The sequence below is a fragment of the Musca autumnalis genome, unplaced genomic scaffold (genome assembly GCF_047663935.1).
Source record: "Musca autumnalis isolate F117 unplaced genomic scaffold, ASM4766393v1 scaffold_1, whole genome shotgun sequence".
Taxonomy (NCBI): domain Eukaryota; kingdom Metazoa; phylum Arthropoda; class Insecta; order Diptera; family Muscidae; genus Musca; species Musca autumnalis.
Window position 1 is genome coordinate 152,236,584 of NW_027411644.1, and position 22,416 is coordinate 152,258,999.

The 22,416-nt window shown below is 36.8% G+C and overlaps 1 protein-coding gene across 5 annotated transcripts in view; it reads right to left on the reverse strand.

Moving 5' to 3' along the window:
- The window catches only part of LOC141388578 (uncharacterized), a 179,200-nt gene that overhangs the window by 134,668 nt on the left and 22,116 nt on the right, over positions 1-22,416 (reverse strand). For 2 of the 5 annotated variants that reach the window (XR_012408895.1, XM_073958501.1), the window contains exons 1-2: positions 20,609-20,746; positions 17,547-20,497 (exon numbers count right to left, since the gene is read on the reverse strand). Coding sequence is in view for 3 of the 5 variants with exons in the window: in XM_073958501.1 (XP_073814602.1) it covers positions 17,547-19,675 (2,129 nt within the window). In the remaining 2 variants the exon portion in view is untranslated. Of the gene's footprint in view, positions 1-17,546; positions 20,498-20,559; positions 20,757-22,416 lie in introns of those variants that run through there. The other 3 variants (XR_012408894.1, XM_073958499.1, XM_073958500.1) reach the window with 2 other exon arrangements.

Genomic DNA, 22,416 nt, shown 5'->3' on the forward strand with positions numbered 1-22,416 from the left:
TTTTAATAATATTTAAATATTGAAAAGATCACGCACAAACAATTTTGAAATTATATTTTTGTTTCATTGAAGGAATTGTCTGACATCACCAATGAAAAATGCGAATAGATATGCAAAAAATACAAGAAACTGCAAAATGGGAGCAAGGGCCGCATTGGTTCCTCCAGCGTCAAACCTGCCAGTGCCAATATCATCCTCCCATCCAAACGAAAATGGAAAATGAGAGCAACTGTATCCACTCCTTCCAGATTAGCAATGGCTGATTGTAGCACGGACTCAACCGGCAGCACAACGGGTAGTCCTTGGGAGGTTGACAATGTAGCATCAACGAGCAAAGGGAAACATAACCCATAGGCATTGTAAGACGCTTTGTTCTAAGCTCAAATCTGGTGCCCCAAAGCAGCAACGGTGTGCCACCAGCCTTCCGCTGAGGCCATTAAAATGACAACCTCATGTCAGGAATCCACAAGCAAGGAAGTTGCTCGAGTGAAGGAGAGCTTGGTAAGCTCTCTTTATCTGAGGAAATGGAGCATGCTCTTTGATGACCAACTCTTATTGAGCTTTGAATATCAGGGCTAGGGTGTCCAAAAAAACCGGTTTTTCCAAACAAAACGGTTTTCGGTTAACCGAAATTCTTAATTTTTTCAAAAACCGGTTTTCAAAAATTTTCAAACCCGGTTAACCGGTTTTGTTTAGTAACTACAAATTTGCTCATAATTGATATATATTTGATTAAAAATGTGCGGCAAGGGGTAAATTAAGTATAACGACTTCGTTATTATATAATTATATCGTAATAACCTTGTTATTTGACATTCAACCTCGAAGTAGCGACAGCAAAATTAAGACCGAAATTCTGTCCTAAGAATAGTAAAAGTCCTTACAAATATAAAATTGAGTACCAAAAGAATTAAGTTTACATTTTATTAAGTTCGGATTATTCGTGTTGCTTCGCCAACCTCAAATTATCGTGAAATGACTGACAATCGGGGTGCACTCATTGATATGAGAGAAGTCTCCCTTGTCCCGTATGGGATGTTGTGGAACAATGTTTTGTGTTTTTTTTTTTGACTGACAATTAGGCGGTCACTTGAATAATGACTAAGTTGTACCAAACATTCGTTTTAAGTTGTAGCTAATATAGCTCTAGTTTCTAGTTCAGTGTATTAGTTCCAAAATATATGAGAACTTCATACAAACTAATGTGTGATATCACTTATACGCAGATTTTTCATACAAATGGTGTGTACCATTGGAACTGCGTAGTGAACTTTATACTTTTACACAAAATATTTTTCAAATTTAAAGGTATCTGATATTTAATACTTTGCCGTAACTTGTGTTAGTTAAGTTTAGTTTACCTTCAAGAATACAATTGTAACGAAATATTAAAAATATTACTATTTTTTTAAAACCGGTTAACCGACACATATAACCGGTTTTTTTCGGTTATCCGAAAATGACGTTTTTGGCGAAAACCGGTTTCGGTTTTGTAACTCAAAACCGGGTAACCGGTTAACCGGTTTCGGTTTTGGACACCCTAATCAGGGCGTAGTCTTCAAGAATGAAGAAATTAAGTTGGCTGCGCTCAAGTTGAAAGATGGGAAAATCAAACAATTGCAGAAGGACTCCAGAACTGTTAGAACGTATTTGAGGGGATCAATTGGAATGAGTGTTGTTGTTGTATCAGCAACAAGTGCGAATACCAGCTACATGACAGGCGTTGTAGTTCGTCTGCAGCAAGTTTTCAAAGAGAATAGTCACCCCCCACACCCATGTTCATCAGTTGCCTTGTCATGGAAAGTAAGTTGTAAAGTTTTGGGGACATTCCAAACATTTGTAATGCACGCTGCAACTCTAGTGTCACTCTAGCTTTTCTTGCGTTTATTCTGACGCCTAAAACCCGAACAGCTTGCATTGCACTACTGTTTTTCATAATTACAAACAACGAATTAACTGAAAGAAATCCCAATCATTATATACATATGTATTGAAATCTTAAGACTTTCCGTTACAACAATTGAAACTACAACTGTCACTATTTTGCACTTTTTATTAAATTGAATTATTTTGATTGGAACTTAACCCAAATTTGTGAACGGTCACTTCAAACAATATTGGACAGCTCTGAATTTTATTGCAATTGCCTTGATTATCTTGAAGATGATGTTTACAATCAACACGTAGTTAATACTGAAGCCCAGGTCGTTATAAATAAAAACAACATGAGGCAGCGAATTAAAGCTATTGTTACTCGAACTTGTTTTTTACTTAGGCAAAGACATGGGCGTAGGTAAAATTTGAGGCAAGTAAATGGGATCTCTTGCCCTTTAAACATTTATTAAAATTTTTCGAGTTTGTTTAACAAAAAGGTTTGGAAGTTTTTAACAGCTACCTATGTAGATTAAAATTCTTCATGCTACGCCAATACTTAAGAAAGACTTATTTATGCTGGTTAATTTATTTGTTTGTTTACAGATGAACATGGATAAAATAAATTCAACGGAAATTAGCAAATATCTTATCACAGATTTATTATCTGATAAATGAATTTATCGCCATGATTCCGTTCTTTCAAATTTAAACTTTTTGTCATTTGTAATTTTTTTTAACTTGTTTCAATACAGATTCCCCACTGCTTTGTAAAAGATAAGAAATAATACTCACTCCACACATTGACAAATTTCTCAAAATAAAGAGTCGTAACGCTCGAATTGATTCGCTGCGAATGGACAGATATACATACATACATAAGTGAACAAGTGTGTAATGTGCTACAAGCACGAAAGTAAAATTTTTGAGCCCGGGAACAATGCAAGCAAAAACCCACAACAACAAAAACAATTAAATATTTTTATTTACTTGCATTCACACACTCACAAAAATATTCAATTATTTCTTCAAATGAATTGCAAATTGTCTGTAAATCACAATAAAACTATTTTCAAATTATAATTTGCAATACAAATTATTTGAAATATTTATTTCCCATTTTACAATTAGACACGGATGCGATATGGGTTTGTGGGATAATAAGTTGTACCGCAAGTGTTAAACTAAGTCAATAGAGTTAATGGCGTCATAAACAGTTTATTATAAAAGTGCGGCCTTATTGTTGAAAAATATTAATAAGTATTTAAAAAACTTTACATTCTTTTGAAAGAAAAGTTGAAAGATTCAAAGTAATCCAAAAATCCATCAATCTTCAGAAATGTTGGTGTCGATATGCAATTTTAACATACCGCCAAAAACTGATGACTTGAGGCATACATTTATTTTATTTGCTGCAATGGTATAACTGGAAGTGTTTGTCTGATATCTAAATCCTTCAAGAATCGATCTAAAGCTTCTAGGGAAATTTTTTGTGCCATCGTACAATTGTTTCAGATGATAACTTATATTTAATATTGCATGTGTGCCCTTCATTCAATTGAATGTCCAATGATGAACCTATATCTATCGATATGTTGGCTTCTAATTTAAACATTTCCAAAAAGACCAAAGCTTCGTTATGAATAATGTCTGGTATTTACAATGATTTGTAACATATTTAAGAAAGTGGGAGTGGTTGGGTCTTATGCTTCGTAAGTTATATATACATATATAGCGCATTTTACAAAATAAGGCGCAGGGCATAACCCGCACCTCCAAAATTGAACAAAATATATCGCCCCTTTTCCAGCAAGGGCCATCCCAGTACATCATCTGAAAATGACGTGGAAATCGGTTTAGTAGTTTTGGAGATAAATAAGTGCCTCGGGTCGGAGACACAACCACCATTGTCTGTCGAATTAATTTTCAAACCCCGCTCCGCCGAAATTCCACAAAATATTGTTTTTTTTTCGTTCGTACCCACGCCACTCACACCCGCCCCTGCCGACCGATGGGGCCACCTCCCCTTACGTAGGGAGCACGTACACACCATGGACCGGTCAATGGCGGGTTAGTTGGGGATAAAACTACCGGCTACAAATTATATCAGCCGATATAAAAATTTAATTACAAACAAAATTACAACAACATAATTTAATTAGGGAAATTAATATGTATTTACATTAAAGGCTCTTTAGGCTGAATACTACTGGTTCCGCTGAGGGAGATGTAGTTTGCCGTTAAACAGAGCTCAATTTTTTAGAATGAACGACGGTGATAGATATAAATTAAAAATAGTTTCTGCTCATTAGCTGTGTTCTACTGTTCCGCAGAGGGAGTTGTAGATATACATATGCTGAGCTGAAGGGTTCCTAACAGGCACAAGTAGTTTACAGAGCAATAGATTCTAAACTAAGTTACTAAAAATGTTAATACTACATTAAAGAGGATTGGCAACCTGCTTGTTTATACATTATGAATGCAATATTAATTTTTTTAAAGTATGTAATGGTTTAGTTAAAGGTATCGTATTATAGATGTTATTGTATATATCACACAATGAACGTAATGGGTTATTATCTTCATAATTAGTTTTCACAGTAGGCAAATTAATTGGCAAGAAATTACGGGTTATACGTGAAGGAACATTAAATCTTATTTCTCCTATTAAGTACGGACAGTCAATTAAGCCGCGTAACAGTTTAATAAAAAATAGCGCTCTTAGTGTAAATCTTCTTTTTTCAAGAGTAGGAAGATCAATTAACATTAAACGGCTTTCATAAGGTGGGAGTAGCGCGGTCGTGTCCCAGTGCAGACCACGCAAGGCAAACAGTAGGAATTGGATTTGAACCGACTCAATCTTATCAGAGTATGATTTGTAATAAGGGCTCCATAGAATGCAACCATATTCCAGAACTGGGCGGACGAGGCTAACAAACAAACGTTTCGTAACGTATGGGTCATCAAATTCTTTAGACCAACGTTTTATAAAACCCAATAACGATTTAGCTTTATTAACACAAGAATCAATGTGCAAATTGAAGCGCAATTTATGATCTAATAAAACACCTAGATCTAGGAAATAGTCAACATTTTCCAATTGATGTGAACCAATATAATAATTGGAGAAAAACGGAAGTGATCTAGATAAGGAAAATTTTTTACACTTTTTGAGGTTCAAAGTCATCCCATTTGCGTAACACCAATTAGTAAGAGAGTGCAGATCATATTGTAGATATATTGAATTACTTAATGAATTCAGTTGAAAGAATAGCTTTACATCATCAGCATACATTAAAATTTTGCAGTAACGTATAGCTGAAGGAAGATCGTTAATATATAGTACAAATAAAAGTGGGCCCAGGTGGCTACCTTGCGGCACACCGGAAGAAACGAACAGGTCCTTGGAAAATGACTCGTTAAATAAAACTTTTTGGGTGTGTCCTCTTAAATAAGAGGAAATCCAATTCAATAAAGATTGTGGAAATCCCATGATATCAAGTTTATAAAGCAAATGTTTATGCACTACGGTATCAAAGGCTTTACTAAAATCGGTATAAATAACGTCTGTCTGTTGTTTATAAGAAAACCCTTTATAGACATGAGTTACAAACTCCATGAGATTAGTAATTGTAGATCTGCCTTTCATAAATCCATGCTGAAAAGGTGAAATTATAGATTTAACAAAGTGAGAAAGTCTTCGAGAAACTAAAAGTTCAAAAAGTTTTGGGATAGCACTAAGTTTTGCTATACACCTATAATTTTCAACAAAGCATCTATTACCAGATTTGTGTAGTGGAATAATGAAGCTAGATCTCCAGAAAGTTGGAAAGTAACCATTATTTAAGGAATAATTAAAGATTTTTGTAAGAGGTTGATAAATTTCATTAGCGCAAGATTTAAGAATATAAGTAGGAACACCATCTGGACCGGGTATGTTTGAAGAACGAAGCGACTTTAAGCCAACAAGGACTTCATCTTCAGACAATACAATATGAGGTAGATGATTCAGCTTGTCAATACTATAGTTATATTGTTCATTTAGAATTTTAGAAGAGTAGGAAGACTGAAAGAAGTCGGCAAACATATTAGAGATTTCGGATTCGTCCGAAGATTCTCTGCTACCAAATTTCATACAGCTTGGGAAATTATTAGCCTTTCTTTTAGAATTAACAAATTTAAAGAAGCTTTTCGGGTTATTTTTGAAATTCCTACTCATTTTATCAAGATAATGCCGATAAAAATAAGAATTGGCAGAATTATATTTATTTCGGGCTACAATATAGCTAGAGTAATTCACTGCGGAGTTAATTTTTTTAAATTTTTTGAAGCATCTACTTTTTATGTTGCGCAACCTCCTTAACGTTAATGTGAACCAAGGAGGGCCATGATCAGAAACTTTTGTCATATATGGAGTTGTTTTAGCGAAGGCAGAGTTAAGTTGATTATAGAAATTAGAAAAGCTTAAATCAATCGTATCATTAATAACAAATCTTGTACTTAATAAAATTGATTTTAGCCGATTAATATCTGTTTTTCCAAAATTAAATTTAGGATTAATATATTTTTTAGACCTAGGGGTCGGTCTAGAAATTTGTAGTTGAAGGTTAACTGAAAGTGTAGGATGGTAAACATCTTCTGGCAATACGATAGGTAGACATCTATTCAATGCAACATTGAGTGTAGATGAAAAGACTAGATCTAAAGCCCGATCCTTTATGTTTAAAACATTATTAACTTGGTAAAGACATTGACTAAAAATTAAATCCCAAAAATCGTCAATTCCATTGCTAGTTGCAGGTATAAAATCTACTCTATTGTCCCCAGGGACCCATGAGATATGAGGAAGATTAAAATCACCCATACAAATTAATTCGGAGGTAGTAGACATTAAAGAAGAAACACTTTGAATTAAATTGGCATGTCTTAGATAAATGTCATTGCCCGAGTTTGGTGCAATATAAGAAACAGTTACAAAGATTATATTCCCAAGGTAATTCAGTTTTACACAAAGAAACTCATCATAAGTTGTCACTGGTATTACAACTAATTCAGATGAAATAGAATTGTGCAATTTAAACACCAACACCAACCTTGTTTAATCTATCTTTCCTATAAACTTGAAATTCTTCGCAAAAGATTTCAGTATCACTTATTTCAGGCTTTAACCATGTTTCAGTAAACACTACGACTTTATAATCACAATAAAAACTTTTTAAATATAAGCTACTGAGTTTAGTTTTCAAACCTCTAACATTTTGATATAAAAATGGCAATGACTCTAGTTTTTTGGAAGCATATATATGCCCTGATTAAAATAAGCTATTGTAGACAATTATTGAATCTACAACTTTTACTTTAGCCGGCTTTTGCTAAGTCTTACCGTTTTTGAAAAAAATTAGAAAAACTGAAAATGCCTCCAAAAATGACCTTTGACCCCGAATAATTTGTTTTGCACACATGGGATCGATGGGGACTTTTAGGACGTTGCTTCTAATGGCTAACCCTAGCTCTCCACCAAAATTCAGCTTTGTGGGAATTTTTGCTATTTCCCTCTTATACGCTTGTCTATTTTGACCGGACTAATAGTGAGAATGTGGACCGTTGTTATTTTTTTTTAAACTATCCCAATTTAAATATGAATTCTTTTAACATACTTACGTACTCATCATTGGCTTATGAAGAATAAAATAATGCGTAATTCGCTTTAACTTGAAAATAATTTAACTCACTATTTAATTAGCTGCTGGGCAGCAATAACTGTTTTTAAGACAAGAAATAAAGAAAACCCAAAACACCGTGCAGTAATTTTAATAAGACATTTAAATAATTTTAATAACCTTGAACAAACATCAGTTAATTTGTTGTTATTGTCTTTGAAATTGTTGTGGTTATAAATGAAACCTGTAATCAAGATTACCTCATCCCGGTATGAGAATGAAGAACCTGATCGCTACAACTAAATTCCACCCGTAAAAAAGGGTGTTCCACAGACCCACCTGTAGGAAACAAACACACTCGAATACAAACACACACACAATAAATATTCTTTGTCAGATAAAACCGACGACGGATCGAATTCAAAAATATGTCACATTCTTAAGAAACCGTCAAAGCAACTAAGTTTGCTTTGGGTGCCGCTCAATTGGATATCTATCTCTTGGTTGGTTAGGCGAATGCATATTTCCAGTTACATATTTGTCTTCTTACATCCCAGAACCGACCAACGTTCTATATTCATTTATAGAAACATTCATATGTACAGATGTGTGTGGTTTTTTACTTGTACTCGATTTGTAATTATTATTCATATGAAGAAAAAATAAAATAAATTATATAAATTGAAAATGAATTTGCATACAAGTTGAATTTTGTTTCTTTGTTTTACTTATTTACACTTGCGTCAAAGCTGACAACAAATTACAACAAAACCGCAATTTGTTATTGTACCTTATATTTCTTTGGATAGTTTTATAATGCAGCAATAAGGAGGAAGAGTAATTGAAAACTTGAAAATATGTTTCAAATTTGAACTATGTGAAATTCTTTAAAGAATGGATTCGGTTATAGCGAAATAACCCTCTAAAAAAAGAAAAAAATGTCCACTTCATGTTTTAGAAATTTTCAGTGTTTATTTTGCTATTGTTTTGCTGTACTCTCTCCCACAATTGTCTTGATCACTCAGTTTTTACATAATTATTCTTCCACATTGTGACGTCATTCATTATTACTCCTATTCTTTCTTATTTACTACCTCTAACCCTTTTTTTGTTTACATTCATCCGTCTGTTGGTATGTGTATTTGCGAATCGTTTAACATTTCACTTGACCATTGCTGAACATCCTAGATTTAGGATTCTAAAATAGGCTATGCTTCTGCGAGCAAGTATAAATACGGAGAATAGCAGGTGGGTGAGTGAGTTGTAAATCAAAACGCGAATTAAAATCGCCAGCTAATAAGGAAGTAAATCGTGAATTGAGTCAAGTCGTGAAGTAGTCAATGCATTAAGGCTTTGTAGAATCATAATCTAAAGAACCCTCGTTTTCCTTGGTACAAATCGTATCGTTGAATAAAACAACGTATATGCTGGGTTAAGTTAATCCTTATTCCGTAGCAATGTTTTTAAAGCTTCTGCATTTCTCTCTTGATAGAGCAACAAAGTCTATTTCAATTAATTGAGCTGAGAAGTTTTTATTAAAAAAATGATATCTAGCGAAGTCCCATAAATCAACCTCAATGCGACAATAGTTTCGTTAACTGGTTAGGTGAACATCATGAGGCATAGTACATGTGGCTAGGCAATTTTCGACAGTTGGAAATTCTATTTATATGTACAATATTGCAATTATGCATGTGCGAATTTAAATTGAAGCAATTTGTCCTAAAGTCGAGTCATTTGCATAACTTTTTAGGAGGAGGTTACTTATCATTGATATAAAGAAGCGTATCTGGGAAATAGTTTTTTTTTCGGAATGATATATTTATTCCTTAAAAAAATATATATCCCTAATGTACATCGAAATAGAAATAAATATATAAAATGCCGTATGGAATTTGGCACTAACGTTACAACCCAGTTCAACCACCGTTTACAAATGCCAGTGACAGTTCGAAAAATTCAATACATACACAATATTTTACTACCACAATTAAATTTTTGGTATTGTCGACTCCACTGGCACTAGATTTTTCATTCCAGTAAAATTTTGAACTGGCTGCCAGTGATATGTCGAAAATGAAAAAAGAGTTGCCGAGGCTATTTATACCCTCAGAATTTATGCTAACGAGGGTATATACACTTTCATACGGGCAAAATGTGCCTCATCGAAATAATGGTTTTAGACCCCAAGTATGTTTGGACGAAATGTGTTTCTGACAATTTGGAGTCGATCGAGCAATGTCCGTCCGTCTGTCTGGCTGGCTGGAGCGCACGATAACTCTCAAAGGGATGAACCGATTCAGTTCAAATTTTGGCTTTCGTAATATTTTGCGCAAACTTAGTTTAAGTTCGAAGATGGGCTATATCGGTCCACTCCTTCCGGTACCTCCCACACAAAAGTTCGAAAATGTTCGGAAAACTTGTGCGCACGATAACTCTTGAAGGGAGTAACCGATTTGGTCCATACTTTGCACATCGTGAAATTTGTACCAGACTTAGATAAGGTTTCAATATGAACTCAATCGGTCCACTCCTGCGGGTATCTCCTACACATTTCGGAAAAGTTCAGTTTAGGGCCATCTCTCGAATCGCTTTGATTTTTATGTTAGCAACTTGTATTCACTGCCCCCCATACGACGGTACAAGTTTCATTAGCGGCAAGTCCACTCCTTCCGGTACTTCCCCCACAAAAGTTCAAAAATGTTCGGAAAAATTGTTCGTACGTTAACTCTTGAAGGGAGTGGCCGAATTGGTCCATATTTTACACATCCTAATATATCTACCACATATAGATCAGGTTAAAATATGGACTATATTTGTCCATTCCGGTACCTCCCACACAAAATTTCGGATAAGTTCACTTTAAGGCCTGTAGGCCTATTCTGTAATTTTAACGATTGAGAAGATGTTAAAATTTCTTTTGTTTTTGTAACAACTACAAAACAAACAAAAGAAATTGTTGTAAAATAAACAATGAGTAAAGTTGTTAAAAAGTTACAGAATAGGTACCCAGATATCGAATCACTTTGATTTTTGTTGAAGCAACTTGCATTCGCTGCCTCAATTACGATGGTAAAAGTTTTTTTCAGGGACAAGTCCGTACTTATTGAGCAAACAGCCCGAATGGTGTAAAAACCCCCTATGGCACGATATGTAGTGGCTGGAGATCCACTTCCATAATGGCCAATGTCGATCCATTCCTTTTAGTGTCTCCTCCGCAAAACTCCGTTTTTTTGGGGAAAAATTGTTTCAATATACACAGGCTGAGGGTATATATCTGTCGGCAAAGCCGACTGATACTTTTTTACTTGTTTTTTATCCATTTACTTTTTTTTCTTTTATGCCATGTTCATACCAGCACTTCAATTATGTTGTTCGTTCTCACAATTACGTATACGAATTAACCCGTCCATACGACATGGTACATACTTCATACCAACATAGTTCATATTTTCATACATTTTGTTTGCTGATTTTAAAGGAAGTTTCAACCAAAAGACATGCAAAATTAGTTGATATGAAGTGGAAAAATACTTTTCTTTCCTTCAAACATCCATTTTATTTTAAATTCTATTCTTTTCATTCATGTTTTCTATTTTTTCTTAAAATTGTGGTGTTTTCAACAAATTTTTCAAATTTTCTATTTTCAAATTTAACGAGAAAGAGAGGCCTGCCAAACATGGTAGAACAAACCAGGTAAAGTAAATACTACAACAAATACAACTCAACAACAACCACATAGGAATTTGTTTTTGTTTGTAAATGTTAGTGTCAACGTAAATGTAAACAAAATAAGGAAATGTCTATAAATTATTGGAATTTAAAAAAAGTAATAATTTTCACATTTGATTGAATATTTTGAAAAACATGAATGAAAACTCATTAGATTTTCAATTTGAATGTTTCCATATCATTCCACCAAATGCATAATTTCTCGCAGAAAGTAGAATTCTTGCAAAAATGTTTGGGGTCGCTGGTAATTCATTGAAAAAAGAGAAGCTGTTTCAATCGTTTGCTTTTGAAAACAAAAAAGCAAATGTTTATTAGAGCTTTGTTCTTTTTAAGTTTAACTAAATACCACACATATTAACAAATATTGTACCGCCTCTATAAGCGGTGTTTTAGTGTGCGGCATGTCGTTCGGACCTGGAGGAGGTTACATGTCAATGATATGAAGGAGTCTTTATGGGAAATAGTTTTTTTTCTGATGAATAAATTTGTTCTTCAAAAAATATATATCCCTAATATACATCGAACATAGAAATAAATATACATACATATAAAATGTCGTATGGAATTTGACACTAACATTACAGCCCTGTTTAGTCAGCTGGGTATTGCTGCTACCTTTTCTTGTTCTACCATGCCTGCCAAATAAATTTTTGGTTTACAGACTTTCAGACAAGCATTTAATTTTTGTATCTAGATTTGTACATGAATTTGAAACAATGGACAAATATGCAACTGCAATGGAAGAGAAGACAAAATGTACTATGATTTGAAGGCATACTAATCGTTTCACCGTTTACTTTTCATTCATGTTTTGCAGTTTTTCGAAAAAAGTTAGTGTTTTTCATAAATTTTAAAATTTTTAATTTTGTCTGTCAAAATTTATTTATTTCGATAAATACTCTCATTTGTTAGAGATGGGACATATTTTATCGTCGTTCGGAGAGTAATTTAAATTGAACAACGTACAAACATCGTTCTTCGCTCTCAGAATTTTGTATGGAAAATGAAGTTATTTATACATAATTTGGGCTCGAACAACGAATGGAGAGCGAATTGCCGTCAGTATGAACAAGGCATTACGAATGCAAAGATTTAATGCATATTTGTGCATATTAATGGTAAATAAAGACATAATTTTGACGTTTTTCATGAAAATATAGGTGGGCAAATAATTTCCCCTCTGGGATTATACAATATTGAAAAGACGGCAATACCAGAATCATTATGTTTATGATTGAAAACAATCTTTTTAAAACGAAATAAAAGAAGAATAATAAAATATATTGTAAGTTGTGTTTTAAATCTGAAATATAATGCAATTTTGTGTGTTATATGCGGCTTAAAATAATTTTGAAATTGAACTTGCACTGGCATGTGTAAACACACAAGAAAACTGCATGCTAGTCGAACACTTTTTCGGAATTTTCGAGTATAATACATGCACTCAACTGTCACCAATTTACTGGCATGTGTAACTGCAGCGTCAGTCAGCTGTGTATTGTTGTAACCTTTTGTTGTTCTATCATGACTGGAATGTTTCGAATTACATGTGAAAAAGGTGTAGTGTGGCTAAAACTTTAAAATTTGATAAAATCGGGAGGTAACGTTCAATAGGCGGCTAAATCAAAACCTGGACCGATTTAGCCAATTTTCAATGCTAAACATCCTTATAGTAATTAAAACATCTGTTCTAAATTAAATACCAGTAAGGAAAGAATCATAGTCGGGCGGGGCCGACTATATGATACCCTACACCACTGTGAATATGTAAAACATATATAGGAGATATATGTATATCAACTTGAACTGATTTCTGTATATTATGGTACCCTTTTATTAGACAAAATTCCGTCTCACATTCCAAATTTTATCAAAATTAAACAGATATACGGTGTTTGGTGCAACAAATACGTGAAATCGGTCGAAGATATATATGGGAACTATATCCAAATCTGAAGCGATTTCGATGTAATTTGGCACACTTATTTCTTGACGGAATACAATCAAACATTTCAAATTTCATCAAAATCGGACGTGTATAGCGTGTTTCGTGCAGCAAATACGTCAAATCGGGCGAAAATTTATATGGGAGCTATATCCAAATCTGAACCGATTTCGATGTAATTCGATGGAATTCAGTGACACACTCCATATTTCATTGAAATCAAACATACGTAGCTTGTTTGGTGCAGCAAATACGTGAAATCGGGCGTAAATACATATGGGAGCTATATCCAAATCTGAACCGATTTCGACATAATTTGGCACAATTATTTCTAGACCGAATTCAGTCACACATTCCAAGTTTCATCAAAATCGGGCTTATATAGCGTGTTTGGTGCAGCAAATACCTCAAATCGGGCGAAAATTTATATGGGAGCTATATCCAAATCTGAACCGATTTTCACCAAAATAAATAGCGTTCTTCCTATGGCTAAAAAAAATTGTATTCCCTAATTTTCAGCTGAATCAGACTAAAAATGCGACCTGTACGTTGCGAACAAAAATACATGGACAGACGGACGGACATGCATAAATCGACTCAGAAAGTGATTATATGTATATCCCCAAGAGGAACTATGGGTCTATTTCGTTTCCTTTTGTATGTTACTTACAAATGCAGAAAGACATAATACCCCTTACCACTGTGTGGTGTAGGGTATAATTACGGTGGGATAATGTGTAATTCTGTTACATTTGAACGCATAGAGATATTTTCATAATTATTTATACCCTACACCACACTGTGGTAAGGGGTATTATGTCTTTGTGCATTTGTATGTAACATACAAAAGGAAACGAAATAGACCCATAGTTCCTTTTGGGGATATACATATAATCACTTTCTGAGTCGATTTATGCATGTCCGTCCGTCTGTCCATGTATTTTTGTTCGCAACGTACAGGTCGCATTTTTTGTCCGATTCAGCTGAAAATTAGGGACTACAATTTTTTTAGCCATAGGAAGAACGCTATTGCTTTTGGTCAAAATTGGTTCAGATTTGGATATAGCTCCCATATAAATTTTCGCCTGATTTGAGGTATTTGCTGCACCAAACACGCTATATAAGCCCGATTTTGATGAAATTTTGAATGTGTGACTGAATTCGGTCTACAAATAAGTGTGCCAAATTATATCGAAATCGGTTCAGATTTGGATATAGCTCCCATATATATTTTCGGCCGATTTCACGTATTTTCTGTACCACACACGCTATATATGTCCGATTTCGATAAAATTTGGAATGTGTGACTAAATTCGGTCCAGAAATAAATGTGCCAAATTATATCGAAATCGGTTCAGATTTGGATACAGCTCCGATTTATATTTTACAATTTGAGCAAACACTGTTGTCAGTGCATGGTTTTTCAATTAGTGAGTGGAGAGCGAGGCTCTCTTCGCTTGCTATAGTCGAACCCGCCCGACTTTGATCCTTTCCTTACTGTTTTTTTTTTCGACAGATAACACATCATATTTGCGGTGAGTCAAGTTCGCTTAAGCAGCTGCAGAGGAATTCACAGTCAAAATTAAACTTTTGAGTGTTTTTGTATTTTTTTTATATCTTCCTATACAAACATACATATTATGCTAAATATAAAAAAAAAACTTAACATTTTGCAACCTGCAACTACTAGACCGAAAAATTACAGAGTTTTGACCTGGAAAAAAAAAAACAATTCTGGATCACTGTGCGTCGTGAGCATCCCTGTCACGATTTAAAGACAGACTTCTCCCACCCTGGCACGTTAGGAGAGATCTTAATGATCTAGAGAGTGGTGCAAAGGTCTAAACGAGAACCTCTAGACCAGTGTTCCCCAGCGAGCCCTTACTGAGCGCAAGTGAGCGTAGATTTCAATGTAAAACACTGATGGGCAGAAATGCTCGGCCTCACACACAAAAGTGTAAAAAATACATGAGTCTCTCGCAATTTGCCCACCATTGATGTAAAAGATACAGTAAAATATGCTTACTTGCTCTCAGCAAGGGCTCGCTGATGAGCACTGCTCTAGACCAATGTCGTGCTTTGATATTGTTAAAGTTACGAAGTTTTTTGGCAATTCACACACACACACGACCCGAACGCAACGAAAGAGCACACAAATGTTTTGATTTGTTTTGCAGCATGCGTACGTTACTAACACACTGTCAAAAGTTGCAAATATTGAGAATTTTGTTGCCCTCTTCTTGGTCGGCTGTGCTCTAGACCAGAGGTGCTCACATTGAAGATGTGTTTCTCCGTTGCAGGCCAAACAACGACTGATGCTTACTCTCAATTTACGCTACCGTGAAGAAATTAGCAGCCCTACTCTAGACCAGGAGGAGGCATTGTGACTCACAAGAGAGCCCATTTGCTCTAAGTGAGCGTAAATTTGTTATCTCTCACAGCCTGTGTAGATGCTAACACGTTGTGAACAACAACAAATTTACGCTCATTGAGAGCACAAGAGAGACCCAAAAATGTTCTCTGCCTCACTCTGCTCTAGACCAGCAATCGGCACACAACAACAACAATTTGAGCAAACACTGTTGTCAGTGCATGGTTTTTCAATTAGTGAGTGGAGAGCGAGGCTCTCTTCGCTTGCTCGCGAGTAAAGGGCTGCCGAATGCTGCTCTAGAGCATTGATGCTCAAAATAAAAAAGAGAGTAAAGTAGTGAGAGAATCACAAGAAAGTTTGTGGTTGCTAGAACTGCGACCAGTAAACATATGGCGGGTGTGTGCGGTTTTGTTCAGTGTCCCCACTAAAATTATGCGTACATCCATGCACATGTGTACTTGTCGGCTGCTCAACGACGACTGATTGTTATTCTCATTGTGAGTATACATATCATGTAGTCACGTTAACGTATATGGATGATCTTGGCTGCTCTAGAGTCTAGACCAGGTATCGGCACTAATACAAACGCATTGTTTGCGGTCTCACACATACGTCTCTCCACAAACAGCGTGTGCTTTAATGCATTGCTAAAACTAAAAATCATTGAAACAAGCGACAGCAGTACCTTCTTCATTGACTTCTGAACGAAGACTGAGCGGTGGTTGTTCTCTTGTTATTCTCACCAAGGGCACGTGTGCCCCTTTTTGCCGGATGCTGTTCTAGAGTCTAGAAAAGTATGGTGCCTGACCTGGTTCTAGACCAACGAGTCTACCAGGCAGGCTTGGATAGCACTCACACTGATGCAGTTACCCTGCTACATAGTACAGAGATACAGTGTGCACGCCGTACTTGGTGACCAATGACCACCCCCATTCGTCGCAGTATATAACGTTGCTGCTATGAGACACTTTGCTATAGAGAATTTTTCGTAATAGAAACGTTCTTTATAGATGAGTTCGGCAGCTCTTTGCAAGTGCCTTTGCTACGAAATTCCTCACAATAAGCTCTTAGCAGTTTGTTTTCTACTAACATCAATTACAGCTGTAGCTGTAAACCACAAATTTATAATTTGCATATATAGATGTTATGTGTTTTTTTTTATTTGTTGTAAACTTTAATTATTGATAAAATGACATTTCATTCTTCATTGTTGTCAACAAATGAAATTAGCTATTGCTTGATTGCCAGCTGTAAGCTTCTGGATTCATTCGTTGAGCAGTTTGTTTGAAAGTTGCGGCATGTATACTGGTATTTTTTACCATTGAACGCCGCCTACATTTCTCTCGCTATGAGAATTTTTCCCTTTGATATTGTTATTTGAAATTGCAACAACAATGCACGAATGCCATGTGAACAAAAACAACAACAACGACATCAAGGAAAGACGTTTAGAAACAACGCAGAAAACAATCAAAATTAACGATAAACAAAGTAGGAACTCAATGTGAACTTGAACGGCGTTGTAACTTTTTAAGTGATTCTCAACGCGTGTAGGCTTTGAACAGTTTGTAATTATATTGGGAAGTACATTTTTTAAATAATCTGTAGATGGATGTAAATACTATACAAATCTGTTCACTTTGAAGGTCTACTAAAGTTGTGGGTTTATCGAAATCTTTTCTTTCATCAATGATTAGTCTCCTTCCATTTCTATCAAACAAATAATTTAATGACGGACCGCTAGAGATGGGCACATGTCAAAATCATGTGTGTCATGATCATGACACGCGCCCATTTCTATTGAGCACCATCATATCGAGCTACAAAATAATTTCAAATACGAAGTATTACAAAATAGAGCCCCTTCTCCTGAAATCTTTTTCCTTTGACATTCTCTCTCTACTCTACTAAAAATATTTAATTTTGAATTCTTCCTATTCCTTAATGATTCTAATGTCCCACTTACCTTTTAACACTGCGACTGTTACGTTTCGTTTGCTGTTGTTGGTGCTGCTGCTGTTGTTGTTGATGTTGTTCTTGCTGCTGCTGCTTCTGATGGTGATATTGCTCAGCCTCCTTAACGCTATCCCATGAATCGCCTACACCGGACGAAGACATTTCATCCATACGTTCTTCGTCTTCCAAACCAGAATCTTCCAGACTTATGTGACAACTGGTTAAGGTAACTTGTTTACCATTGTCACCCACTTCTATCCAATCTGAGGTGCGTATGCGTGACGAACGTTCTGTACCATAAGGAGAGGAATCCGATGAGCAACCAGACGGGGTACGTTTGCGTGGTGAATTCTGATGATTTCCATTGATTACTTTTAGCGATTTCTTGAGGGCATTTTCAATATCCTGGCCATCATCTTCGCCTTCATCACCATCGGCATCTTCAACGTTATCGGCATCAATGTCATCATCGGGATTTGATTGTTCGTCCTGCATTTTCTTATTGTTATTGTTGTTCTTGATCTCTGGGGTTTTATTTGAAACATCAGAAAATTGTAATGGTAATTTCTGTTGTTGTTGTTGCTGTTCCTGCTTTTGTACTGGTGGTGTAGGGCTATGGGATTTTGTTTGCAAATTTTCCATGGAACATGATCTGGTACGCATTGCCGCCAATTCGGAAATAAGCATTTCATGAAAAGCAGCCGATTTCTTCTCCGGGGAATTAAAAGCCGAAACAACTTGTCTGACACCGATGTGTTGCTGCTGGTGTTGATGCTGTTGTTCCTGGCCATTTGTTGTGGTGTTGTGTGTTGGTGTTGCCGCAGTTGTAGTGGTTATAATATTTATACGAGTGCAATTGTCAGCGATTTTCAATGAGCCGCCTTCCTCGTTAGCCGTATTGACCACAGTTACATTATTTTGTAATGGTGCCGCCGAAGAAGGAGTACCACCACCGGTTTCCACCACAGTTTGATGTTGTATGGCTCTTTCGTGTTTGGTTATCACCATATTGGTGAGACCATACACAGATGATGATGAATCAGAGCCACCATGCTTCTGTTGATTGACCATAATTTCCGAAAATAGACGTTCTGCAGCATTCTTCAGATTGTTTTTGATTTCCACCGTTTTACCGCTCAGATAACCACCCGCCGTGCCTGTGGACACTGTTGTTATGTGAGCCCGAGAGGTAAAGTTGTCCAGTGTTGTCTTAGAACGTTTAAAGAGGCCAACACCGTGAGAGTTTGATGAAGATGATGTTGTTGTTGATGAAGAATTGACCGAATTGGTATCCTCCATGTCAATAGTGGCTACAGGGATTTTGACAATTTTCCTTGGACGTGGCAAAGGTTGTGTTGTCGGTTGTAAGTGGCTGAGATTGATTTTATTGCCAACTCTTTCGAAATCGGCCCTTCCCAAACTGAGGCGGCTATCCTTGAGGCTTGTTGGAGGTTTGGTGTGTGTTGATGGAGTATTCATTGAGTGATGGCGATTAAGGGTCACTGATCCCTGAGATGACTGTACAATGACAATATTGTTGTTGTCACGGTTCTCATCGACTACGTTGCCTGCCGGTTTAGTTGTCGCCGACGTTGTGGATTGTTGTGTGGGTGCTGTTGTTGCATCTGTTGCTGGTTGAATGCGTGCCTTGGCTGTGGGCACATCGGGAGCTTTTCTCAACTTAAGAGGGGGTTTAGGCGCATGCGTGCCATTTGCCAATTTTGCTGTGGTGCTTGTTGCCGTTTGGGTCACAGCATTGGCTTTTGTTGTTGTATTCGTTGATGTGCCACCACCGCCACCTTGCGATTCGCCACCACGTTTCTCACGTTCCTCTTGGCGCTTTTGTAAATTCAACGATGGAGATTTGTAGATAACCGTGCGACCGCCACTTGCAGCATTGCCACTCATTGTGGCAGCTACCGGTGCTGGTTTCTTAAGAATTTGAGGTTGTTCTAGACCTACTTTGCTAGACGAACGCTGCGGCATATTTGTGGCGGAGGCGCCAACAGCATCTCTGTGCTGTGTTCTCAGCAAACTGGATTGTTGTGGTCTGGGCGGCACTGGTGGACCAGGTCTTTTGGCAGCCGTTGTTTTGGCCGAGGGGGTAGGTATCATTGTTGTAAATGTTGTGGTTGCCATTTTGCTTGCACCGCTGTTTTCAATTCCTCCAACTTCTCGCCTGATAAGGTGAGTTGCTTGCTTGTCTCAACTGGGTCTGCTTGTGGAAGGCAGTTCTTGTTGCTCACAGACAGACAGACACACGTCGTCTTTAACTGCAAAGAAAAAAATCACAAACCTGTCTTTGTAGGTCACTTCTATAACGACGTCTGACTGCTTATGAGATTGTCGTCTCCCTGCTCTTGCCCGAATATGTTATGGTTGTTTATCTTCTTCTTCTCTACGACTGACTGGCTAATTGACAGACAGACTGACTGGCTCACTGGCTGTTGCGGTATTTAAAATTTTCGTTTCAGTTGTTTTGGTTGTTGAGATTTTCAATTTCTGTTTAGCATACAATTTTTGTTGATGACGACGGCAACGACGAAGACATATAAAACGCTAACCAGAGCCACCACAGAAACTTGTTTCATTTTAGCTGATTTTACACTGGCTGTGGTAGGCAGATTTAGACCGACCGACCGACTTCGTTGCTTCTATGCCATTCGTAGAAGCTTAGCTATTCAAGTTTCTCAGTTGTTTTGGTTTACTCGAAAATGAAAAAAGAAAAACAATCCGCAAATAAATTCATTGAATATCCGCCGCACTGTCTTGGAGTTCTTTTCTGCAGAGTTTAGCTGAGGGGGTGCGAACAAGTCCTGCTTCTTTGTGGAATAGTTGTTTGGTTATTGGCCGCTGCTGTTCCGCTGTTACATGAAGTTCTTCGACACTGGCTATATTTCTTGTGGCTTACTTTTTGGCGTTTATTGGCCTAGTTTGTTTTGTTAACTCGTTTTTATTGATCTAAAAAGAGAAGAGAAGAACATTTGTATTAGTGTGCATCATATCGATACAGACAGACAGACTTGATGCATTTCAAATCGTTCTAAGTATAGCATATGGTTCGCTCGGCACCTGTTCTACTTTGATAGTTGTGAGAGGTTGAGGGTTGCAATTTTTTGAGGTGTGATAAAGATTTTGTTTCAAAATGGTAGAAAAATAAAACAATAAATTATTTAAAATGTCAAAGGTATATTTTTACCAAAAATAAATAAAAAAATACAATTAAAAATTATAAAACAGGGTGTGTTGTGAATAGTCAGGGTTACCGTTTTAAGATTCTCATAAAATGCTTATGGAAAAAAATTGAAAGTGATGCTTGAGATCAACAGGTTGAACGACGATCAAAAGCGAAACAAGTGGCTAGATTACCTACAGAACTGCAACATATCTATGTATGTAACGACACAGTTTTCCAGTACTGAAGTTGCAAACGTCATAAAGAATACAAAATCTTCTAATGCGATTGGACCTGAAGGAACTTCCATTGCCATTTTAAAACAGATAGGGAAACGAGGGGTGGAGTATTAAATAAAAGTTCTCAATTTGTCATGATCCACATCGAAGCCTGGAATGTAGACAGGATGATCCAATCACATAAAATTGAGAAAGATGTGAGTAAGGAAAATCTCAGAGGATGATTTTTTTCAGCTAATGCCTTTGAAGCCGTTTTACTTCCGAGACATAGATAAGTTGTCAGCATGTTTTTCGTATGCAGCACCAACGTTCCCCAAATCGGAATCCTTTAACGGCCTCCGCACCATAACTTAGGGAGAGTTTTTGTGCTTCTCGGCATTATGGTGGATGACAGGCTGATGTTTAGCTCGCCATCCTACCATCCATCCGAGATTGAATCGTTGGATCAGTTATTTTCGGATTTCAGTAACGTCAAGTCAAAACGCTTTAGAGCGAAACATTTAGTACCCCATATCACAATTGTGGCACCCGATCGGATAAAAGATGTGTTCTGGCAGCTCGTCATTTCTCTTGGCCCAGACCACCTGTCCATTATCGCCCCGTTAAAAGACCACCAGACTTTATATCCGCCGACCGCCTTACTTCTCTGCCCATTCCCTCAGATGCTCTGGTAGCTGAAAATTGTTTTCGGGACATTACGAGTATCTCAGCTGCAGCCACATGACATAAAACTGCTGGTCGACGGTACTAGCAAATGATTTTCGTCGTATTAAGAGCTGACGCTCTTGATCCGCTTCATTTCTGATAAAATAATAAAGAAGGCCCAGCCAATTCCGGACTAGGGTTTCCTTTGCTTTTTACTCCTTTATCAGAAATGAAGCTAGCATGAATGCCAGCCGCTAGTGTACCTAGGCCTTTACTCTTGAAATCAACAGGCTAGTGGAAAGTGAAAAAAGTGGCTAGACCACCGGAAGCAATGCAACATTGGTGCAGGATTAAGTAAATTGTGGGCAACTGTTAAATCAATCTCGAATCCGGCATGACAGATCCAAAGAGGAGCGTGCTATGCCTTATAAGAGCCCTCTCAGCCGAGGAGATTCAACCACAACTTACGATGTTACAGATGTCATTCGAAAATCGAAATCATCCAAAGGTTTGGGCCCACACGGAATTGCAATGGTAATGCTTAAGCAACTGTATGAATCCAGAGTTGAGTCTTTGACAAGAGTCCTCAATTTATCGCCAGCCATACATATTGTTTTAAAAGTTGGAAGGGAGGTCCGCTACTGAAGCCATGCAAGGATGCCAGCACAGGCGGATCGTACAGGCCGATTTCTCTCCTGTCGCCAGTAATGAAAATTCAAGAGGCACTACTCCTCTCCATGATGAGAAGCAGTTTCCTAGTTGCCCAAAAACAGCACGGATTCTGGAAAATGCACAGCACCACAACAGCATTACACACCATA